The sequence below is a fragment of the Portunus trituberculatus genome, chromosome 49 (genome assembly GCF_017591435.1).
Source record: "Portunus trituberculatus isolate SZX2019 chromosome 49, ASM1759143v1, whole genome shotgun sequence".
In the NCBI taxonomy this organism is placed as follows: domain Eukaryota; kingdom Metazoa; phylum Arthropoda; class Malacostraca; order Decapoda; family Portunidae; genus Portunus; species Portunus trituberculatus.
This window is the reverse complement of record NC_059303.1, coordinates 7,175,516-7,185,359: the sequence shown is the minus strand read 5'-3', so window position 1 is coordinate 7,185,359 and position 9,844 is coordinate 7,175,516. Positions and strand designations below refer to the sequence as shown.

Genomic DNA, 9,844 nt, shown 5'->3' with positions numbered 1-9,844 from the left:
AGACAGAAAACGGGAATGATAAAGATACGTATGACACAAAATAGCCATAAGAGTGCAAATACATAAGCTTCCCCCCTCTACGTGTCCCACAGAAAGAAAATGGGAGCCTGCGCCGCCAAGAAACAAGCAATCAACCCCGGCTCAGCTCTAGACCTGGTCATCTCTCAGGCCTCCAGCGATGACTGTGTGCTCTACCGCCTGGCTGACTATAAGAAAGGTAAGGGCGTTGCTTCAAGGCTCTCTTCCCTCATCCCTGTTCTGTCCATCTCCCTAATGCAAGAGTCACGTACTATTATGTCCACCTCCTTAATGCAAGGTAAGGTATATGGTAAGTATATGGTAAGTCTTCCATTCTTATTCTGTCCACCGTTCTAATGCAAGAGTCACGTCATATGGCAAGTATTTCATCCCTATTCTGTCCACTTCCCTAATGTAAGAGTCTCGTTATTTGTTCTTTCATCCCTATTTTGTCCACCTTCCTAATGCAAGTCATGATATGTTGACCCCATCAGTACCATGCCACGTTTTCATTTTCATTCTGCTTACTACCTGGCAATTTTATGCAACTTCAGAAACATATGTTGGGTTTAGAATAGCAAAGACTTTTGACTTTCATAAACCATTCCTAATGTAAATAGAATCGTCTAATCACACCAACACATCAATGTAAAAATGTGTCTCAGTATTGAAAGGGTTAAATCTTTCATCACCGTCCATCTCTCTAATGCTAGACTCACGTGATATGCTGAGTTTTTCATCACTATTCTGCCCACCTTCCCAATACAAGATTTAAGTAATATGCCAAGTCTTTCATCATTGTTCTCAGTCTTTCATCTCTATTCTGTCCACCTCTCTCATGCTAAACTTAACTAGTATTTTCATTCATTCATCACTATTTTGTCCACCTCTTTAATGCACTAGTTTTTTTTAAGAGGGGAAAACTGACCAAGGGCAACATAATTTATCAAACAAAAAGGCCAACTTATATACCAGTCCTGGAATAGGGCCGAGATAGTTAAGGAGCATTATCAATCACTTATCAGTGTTCTCAATCTTTTGCCACTATTCTTTCTACCTTTCTATCGCAAGAGCTAGCCAGTATTCTCAACCTTCCATCCCATTTGCTCGTAAACTCTGGAACATCATGCCTGTTTATGTGTTTCCTCTTGCCTTTAACTATATAGTCTGTCTACTCTAAAGTGGCTCCTGGGTCTCGGTCTGAATGGTGTCCCAGGGAATGCGTGGTTGTCAGATCTTGAAAACCGTGAGCCATCTTTGCAATAAGTGCGTTGATCAACAAAAAAAGTGTTATTATTATTTTTTTATGCAGGAGAGAAGCCAGCCAAGGGCAACAAAATATTAGAAAAAGGCCCACTTGAGTGCTTGTTCCCTTAAAGAAAAGTAAGGAGTTAGACAAAATTAAGGAACAAATGTCTTGGTACCTCCCCCTTAAAAGAAGTCAAGTCGTAGTATGACGGAAATACAGAAGCAGGCAGGGAGTTCCTGAGTTTATCAGAGAAAGTATGAATGATTGAGAGTACTGGTTAACTCACATCAAATCAAATAAGTTATCAATAAGCTACAATAGGTTTTAAAATCCAGGGGCCATTTTACCGTAGCGAGACTATAGCACGGTCTCAAGAGGAAGGTTTCAAGACACTAATCCTCAAACTTTAGATAATCCATTTCCCTGCAATCTTTGGGGACTGGCATCTTGATTGAACCCTTTTCTTCTTTCTTTTTTTTCTTCTTTTTTCTTGGTCAGAATTCCTTTACGTAAAGAAGAAAGGAGAACAGAAATACACTTGTTTCTCACTTTCCTTCCCTAAGACGGAGGGGAAGTGATGAAAAACAATCAGAAAAAAACATATCTACTTGTTTTCTAACTTCTGCTGTTACCTAACTCCAAGAGAGAGAGAGAGAGAGAGAGAGAGAGAGAGAGAGAGAGAGAGAATTGAATTGAATTGAATTATAATGGGTACCAGTACCAAGCCTGAAAGGCTATATGGCACTAGGAACTAGTGTTATGTTTTAGAGGTGTTGTAGGAGCTGGAGGGTGGTGAGGAGAGAGAGAGAGAGAGAGAGAGAGAGAGAGAGAGAGAGAGAGAGAGAGAGAGGTAAGATTTGTTTCCTTTGTTTCGTGATGGTTTTTATTTCCTTGCTCTCTCTCTCTCTCTCTCTCTCTCTCTCTCTCTCTCTCTCTCTCTCTCTCTCTCTCTCTCTCTCTCTCTCTCTCTCTCTCTCTCTCTCTCTCTCTCTCTCTCTCTCTATTCACTTCAGTAACTTCTAACTTCCCTCATGTTTTGGGAATGTGCAGCCGCTCATCAGAAGTTATATTTCCATGTACGGTTATTAAAAAAATTTGTAGCGTAAGAAGAGTAGGAAAAGGAGGAGGAGGAGGAGGAGGAGGAGATACTAATGATGAGTGAGATATGGATTAGGGAAGCGAAGGTCAGCGAAGGGAAGGGAAGGGAAGGGAAGGGAAGGGAGGGAGGGAGGGAGGGAGGGAGGGATTAGGGAGAGGAAAAAGTTATGCTAATTTTAATGGAGAGATTGATTGAATTTATACTAACGAGGGAAAAATACAGAGGAGGAAAAAAACAACACGTTATTCGATACCTTTTAATTGTTTTCTCTTTTCCGATTATGTTTAACTACTCAATACACATAGACACATACATACACACACACTTGCAGACACACATACACACATACACACATACATACAAACACACATACATACAAACACACATACATACATACATACATACATAGACACACATACATACATACATACATACATACATACATACACATACATACACATACATGTACTGCAATTCCTAATAATATTCCTAATATTATTATTATTATACGCACATACATATGCACATACACGCACACACACACACACACACACACACACACACACACACACACACACACACACACACACACACACACACACACACACACACACACACACACACACACACACACACACACACACACACACACACACATACATACATACATACAAAGAAAAAAAAACTTATAGCCTAAAATTAAACTATATGAAAATGGCTTAGAAAAATAAGTTAAACGTTTAAAATCTCTCGTGAAAATATGCGTGGAACTTTAAACTCACGAAATACAATATCTGAAAAAAAATCCTTGATAAATTACTACTTTTTTTTCATTTTCACTGATTTATTCATGTGAATATAAGAAAAATCCTTAAAAATGTGAGTCAGACCTTGAAATTAAAATGATAACTCGAAAAAAGATACTATTTTTCAATCCTACTTACTAATCAATTAATAACAGGTCTTTGTAGACTTTAACACTTTTAAAACCTTCAGAAAAATACTTTAAAACCATAGAATATAAATAAAATATAAGCGCCATAAATAAAAGAAAAAAAAATCACCATATTTTCAAGCCCTCTTATATATGTCTGTACCATTCAAAGACCTTACTTACTCTTATAAAAACTTCACAATAGATACTTTAAGGTCATTGAATATCAAAACTGCAATATAAACGTAAATCTAAAAAAAGAATATTCACGAATCCTGCTCATATTTATCTCTGCCATTCAAAAGACCTCACATATACTTACAAAACCTTACGAGAATGTACTTTAAAACCATAGAATATCATAAATACAATATAAACACTCTAAATATGAAAAATATCTGGAAAAAAAATCAATATATTTACGAATCCCGCACATATTTATCTCTGCTATTCACATACACTTACAGAATCTTCAGAAAATGTCCTTCAAAACCATAGAATACCATAACTACAATATAAACACACTAATAAAAAAAATATATATATATATATATATATATATATATATATATATATATATATATATATATATATATATATATATATATATATATATATATATAAGAAAATCATCATCTTTACGAACCCCGCTCATATTTGTCTCTGCCATTCAAAAGACCTTACATACTCTTACGAAACCTTCAGGAAATGTACTTCAAAACCATCAAATACCATAACTACAATATAAACACCCACCCAAAAAAAAAAATCTTGAAAAATCGACGTCTTTACGAATCCTGCTTATATTTATCTGTCATTAAAAAAAATAAATAAATGAATAAACTTACATATACTAGAAAAACCTGCGGCCGCCGTGGTACAGTGGATCCGTGCGTGCTTTGAGATCCGAGGGTCTCCAAGCGCACGGGTTCGAATTCTGTCTACGGTCTGAGTGTAGGTTGGGTTTCCTCACTCGGGGCAACGGTTTCCTAGCGGGTGGGCTTTGAAATAGGAGGTACCCTTAATACGTATCCCCTTTAACCCATAAATTCCCGTGAAAAGCCCACATGGTATAAAAAAAAAAAAACTTACTAAAATCTACATTAAAACGATCAAATACCATAACCACACTACTAAAACCATAAATAAATGAAGAAAAAAAAAGAAAATCGCCATATTTACGAACCCTGCTTATATTTATCTCCATTTAAAGACTTTATATAGTGTACCACTCAGGACAGGCAAGGACTTGAGCCTGATCTTAGTGGCGGCTTGAGAGGAAAAGGAGGAGGAGAAGTAGGAGGAGGAGGAGCAGGAGGAAGGGAGACAGGAGGGAAGAGTGTTCTTTGTAAGGGCGGCATGACCTAAGGGGAGGAGGCGCAGGATGAGGGGATAAAGCGCCGCGGGGCAGGACATACATTGCCATTAGTGGAGGCAGAGATGAAAGGCTAAGGAGAGGCTGGGAGTGGAGCTTTGGTTACCTTAATCTACCTTCATTACTTTATTCTTGCCCACCAAATGTCATAGTGTGTGTGTGTGTGTGTGTGATGGTTCTATTGATTCACTGAGTGTCCTTAATGTTAGTGTGTTTAGTGGCTCAGTTTTATTCATTTATTTATTTATTTTATTTATTTTGTATTTTTTTGTGTATATTTGTGTGTTTCAAGTTGATTTTCTTTTATCTTTTTCTTGTCTCTTCAGTTCCCTTGTTTGTTTATTTTTTTTTTTATTTTTGTGTATTATTTTTATTTGTATGTTAGATGAGAGTGTCACGTTTGTCTTTTTTTTTTTTTATCTATTTTCGTCTCTTTTTCATTTTTTTATTTGTGTGTTTCAGCTTTGTTTGATTTTTATGTCTCTTCTGTTCATTTTTTATGTTATTTTTTTTCTCTGTGTGTGTGTTTGGTGTCTGTTTTTTTTCTTTATTTCTTTTCGTTTTTTTTTCTTTTTGTTTATTTCTTTGTTTCAAGTTTATTTTTTCATATTCCTTCAGTTCCTTTATTTCTTTTTATTTTTTTTCTATGTATTTCAGATGGTAGAGCATTTCGTGTCTTTTCGTTTTTTTCATCTTTTTCTTTTATTTATTTGTGTGTGTTTCAATTTTATTTTATTTCTATGTCTCTTCAGTTCGTTTTTTTTTTTTTCATGATTTTTTCCTATGTGTGTGTTTGGTGTCTCATCTTTTTCTTTTCTTTTTTTTTTTTTTTGTGTGGATCAAGTTTCTTTTCCTTTCATATGTCTTCAATTCCTTTATTTATTTCTATTTTTTCTATGTTTTTGTTTAGATGAGAGAGTGCTTCGTGTCTGTTTTCTTTTTTATTTTTTAGTTCTTTTCGTTTTTATTTCTTTTTATTCATTTGTGTTTGTTTTTAAGTTTATTTTCATTTCCATTTCCTTCAATTCGTTTATCATTTGATCTATTTTTATCTAAGTATATTATTATTTTTTTCTTCTTATCTGTGTGTGTCTCAGTTTTTTTGTATATCTGTAACGTATTTAGATTTATTTCTATACATTTTATCTTTTTCATGTATATCACTTGTTTTCCATTCATTCAATTATTTATTTATTTATTTATTTACTCGTGTTCTGTCTCTCTCTCATAATCCTCTTCATTTATTTCTTCATATACTCTTTTTTTCATCTCTTATTCATATTCCTCTTCATTTATTTATCTATTTACTTTTGTTTCATCTCTCATTCATATTTCTCTTCCTTTTTTTTCCCCTCTAACTAAAATCCTTGAAGAGAAAATATGAAAAACACCTTGATTGAAATGTTTCTTGAGCTTGTTTGTGGCTTATTTCTTTTTACTCTTCGAAATATTTAAAGGGATAATCTGGAATAACTCTCTCTCTCTCTCTCTCTCTCTCTCTCTCTCTCTCTCTCTCTCTCTCTCTCTCTCTCTCTCTCTCTCTCTCTCTCTCTCTCTCTCTCTCTCTCTCTCTCTCTCTCTCTCTCTCTCTCTCTCTCTCTCTCTCTCTCTCTCTCTCTCTCTCTCTCTCTCTCTCTCTCTCTCTCTCTCTCTCTCTCTCTCTCTCTCTTTATTTAAACTATCAGACAGATATGAGTGATGTACAGTATTTTGTTTTTTTGCTAAAGTTACATTTGTCCTTTGCAACTATCCTAAACCTTTCATGTATAGTTTGACCTCGTTTGTAGCTTTTTATGTTATGGGGGATATTGAGGCTGGATACGTAACCACCTGTGTGTGTGGACTCTACATATGGTGTGTGGGCAGACTTCGTGCGTCGCGTCCATTACAGCAATGAAAGCGTTCCACCACACTACGGTAGCGGAGGAGAAGGCCTGTTGGTGGGTGCTGGAGCGAGACCTTGGACGTCGTTACTCAGTACTGTTCTCGTATTGCGCCCAGATCTTCTCCAGGTAGCTCTCAGGTCCGCTAGGTGAGGAACATTCTGGATCTGGGCTTTATGCAACAATATCAGCGCTGCAACTTTCCGGCGGTGATCCAGTGTGTCCCTCAGCACCTGCCTGTCTCTCTCTCTCTCTCTCTCTCTCTCTCTCTCTCTCTCTCTCTCTCTCTCTCTCTCTCTCTCTCTCTCTCTCTCTCTCTCTCTCTCTCTCTCTCTCTCTCTCTCTCTCTCTCTCTCTCTCTCTCTCTCTCTCTCTCTCTCTCTCTCTCTCTCTCTCTCTCTCTCTCTCTCTCTCTCTCTCTCTCTCTCTCTCTCTCTCTCTCTCTCTCTCTCGCAACGCTTTGTCTACAGTCTCCCCAAATATAATCTCAAAAACTAATGAAATGAAGACAAACAAGGAGGGGCTGCCTATCAAATCTAATTGTTTCTCTCTTGTAAGAACATTCATTGCGTCAGAAGGAAGGAAGCGGAAAGATGGAAGGCTGATTTTTCCATTAAGGCTCAAAGAGAAATAAACGGAAAGATAGATTAAAAGATAGATAGATGGAGATAGATAGGTTGATAAATAGATAGAGTGAGAGAGATAGAGAGAGAGAGATAAAGTAGATAAATAGATAGATAGATAAATAGATAGATAGTTATATAAATGGATAGAGAATAGATAGATAGATAGATAGATAGATAGAGAGAGAGAGAGAGAGAGAGAGAGAGAGAGAGAGAGAGAGAGAGAGAGAGAGAGAGAAAAATAAACTCGCTCCTCACTTCACAAACTCATATAGTGAATAGAAAATGGAAAACAAAAAAGTTCTGAGCGGAGCAAATATAAAAAAAAATCGTAGATGAAAGAGATTAATTAAAAAAAGTTCAGTATTAAAAATTTCGTATGAAAAATGTTTAATTCACTCTTGATCCTTGAAAACTTCATTTATCCGCCAGCACTGATCAGAGAGAGAGAGAGAGAGAGAGAGAGAGAGAGAGAGAGAGAGAGAGAGAGAGAGAGAAAGCGCTACTGAAATATTCAAAGCGTCAAACTGTGAAATATTGATTCATTATGTTCTCCTTGTTAGTGATAATGAACACACACACACACACACACACACACACACACACACACACACACACACACACACACAGAGAGAGAGAGAGAGAGAGAGAGAGAGAGAGAGAGGAGGAGGAGGAGGAGGAGGAGGAGGAGGAGGAGGAGGAGGAGGAGGAGGAGGAAGAGGGAGGAATAAGAGGAGGTAAGATACACGAGGAAGAGGAAGAAGAAGAAGAAGAAGAAGAGAAGAAGAAGAAGAAGAAGAAGAAGAAGAAGAAGAAGAAGAAGAAGAGGAGGAGGAGTAGGAAGAGGGAGAGGAGGTGTAGGACAAAGACATAAAAAACATAAACTACTAATATGGAAGTCATGTAATTATTGAAGGTTTGCTCACTGAGGAGGAGGAGGAGGAGGAGGAGGAGAAAAGTTTGTTCTGCTTACTATTTGGTGATTTTATACAGCTTCAGAAACTCATGTGGAGGATTATATTAGTGAAGACTGAGGCCATTATTCTTCTGACCTCCTTAGACCCTTCCTGATGTCAATAAAATAATCGTACACAAATCTCATGGTAAAAATGTGTCCAGTATTGAAGGAGTTTAATATCGAACTGTTTCTAGACTCGGCTGTAAAGAAAACCTACAAAAAGAATTAATAACCTCAAAAGAAAAAAAAACTAAATAACTGCCATGCAAAAAAAAAAAATGACAAAGAAATAGACCTAAAAAACTAAACTAGCATGCAAAAAAAAAAAAAACAAAGGAAACAGAAATAAATGAATAACTAGAAAAATGACATAAAAAAAAAAACTGACATGAAAAAAGAAAACCAACAAATTAATGAATATCCTAAAAAAAGAGACAAAAAAAAAAAAAACTGACAAAAAAAACGAAAAAAAAAAAAAATCTACAGATACATCAATGACCTCAAGAGACTTAAATAACTGCCATGCGAAAAAATAAAATAAAATAAAGAAAACCTGTAGATAAATGAATAAGCAAAAAAAAAAAAAAAACAAGAAAAACTCTCATAAAAAAAACTGTCTGAAAAAAACTTATAAACAAATGAATAACCTCAATAAATAAATAGATTGATAAGTAACTAGTATAATAAGAACAATTGTCATTCCTCAGGTGGTCGTCTGATTGAGGAGTACACGCGGGGTGGAGGCAAGGAGGTGGAGAGACTGATCCTGGAGGAGTTTGGCGTGTTCATGTACAACCACGGCCGAGGGAAGGAGATCACGAGGACTGAGTACCTTAAATGGAAGTATCGGAAGGTGCCTAAAGACCAGGTGAGCGGCGGGGACAGGTGGGTCAATTAAGGAGTGCTTTTATGCAGGTATTTCAGTGGATTAATCTTAGTCACACTGTATGTAGTATTGTCTGAAAGCTTCTCTCTTTTCTACTATACTTTTCGCGTTTTCTAGCATTAGATGAGCAATAACAACGGTGGGCAATTACTCTCTCTCTCTCTCTCTCTCTCTCTCTCTCTCTCTCTCTCTCTCTCTCTCTCTCTCTCTCTCTCTCTCTCTCTCTCTCTCTCTCTCTCTCTCTCTCTCTCTCTCTCTCTCTCTCTCTCTCTCTCTCTCTCTCGGTTCATAACTCTCACAAGGTAAAGGTGTGAAGTTCATTACGACAAGAGTGTACAGGTAATAGTTATTCTTAATTCCTTATTAACTCACTGATAGATAGATAGATAGATAGATAGATAGGTAGATAGATAGATAAATAGACGGATAGATAGGCAAGTAGAAGCACCAGAAGTCACCTCATTATTAATATACAAACTTCCACACTGACACCTGTGAACTTAAGGGAGTTAGTGTTGTTATTTATGTGCATCTTACCGTGTCTATTGGAGGAGGAGGAGGAGGAGGAGGAGGAGTGGAGAACAGAAAGAAAATTGTAAAGGTTTAGTTTGGTGCAATAATTTAATAAGTTAGGTGGTTTTGAAGCAAGAGAAGAGGAGGAGGAAGAGAAGGAGTTGGGTAAAAGAAGAAAAAGAAAAGAAAAGAAAAAAGAATAAACAGAATAGAAAATGATGAAAAGAACAATTAGAGAAAGAGGAGGAGGAGGAGGAGGAGGAGGAGGAGGAGCAGATGGTGAAGAAAGAGAGAGAGAGAGAAAGT

The 9,844-nt window shown here is 36.6% G+C and overlaps 1 protein-coding gene across 1 annotated transcript in view; it reads left to right on the top strand.

Annotated features, from left to right (window-relative positions):
* LOC123499390 overlaps positions 1-9,844 on the top strand; it is a 64,739-nt gene that overhangs the window by 2,582 nt on the left and 52,313 nt on the right. Inside the window, 2 exon segments of the mRNA XM_045247329.1 lie at positions 93-217; positions 8,847-9,007. Of these exon segments, the coding sequence (XP_045103264.1) occupies positions 100-217; positions 8,847-9,007 (279 nt within the window). The 5' untranslated portion in view covers positions 93-99.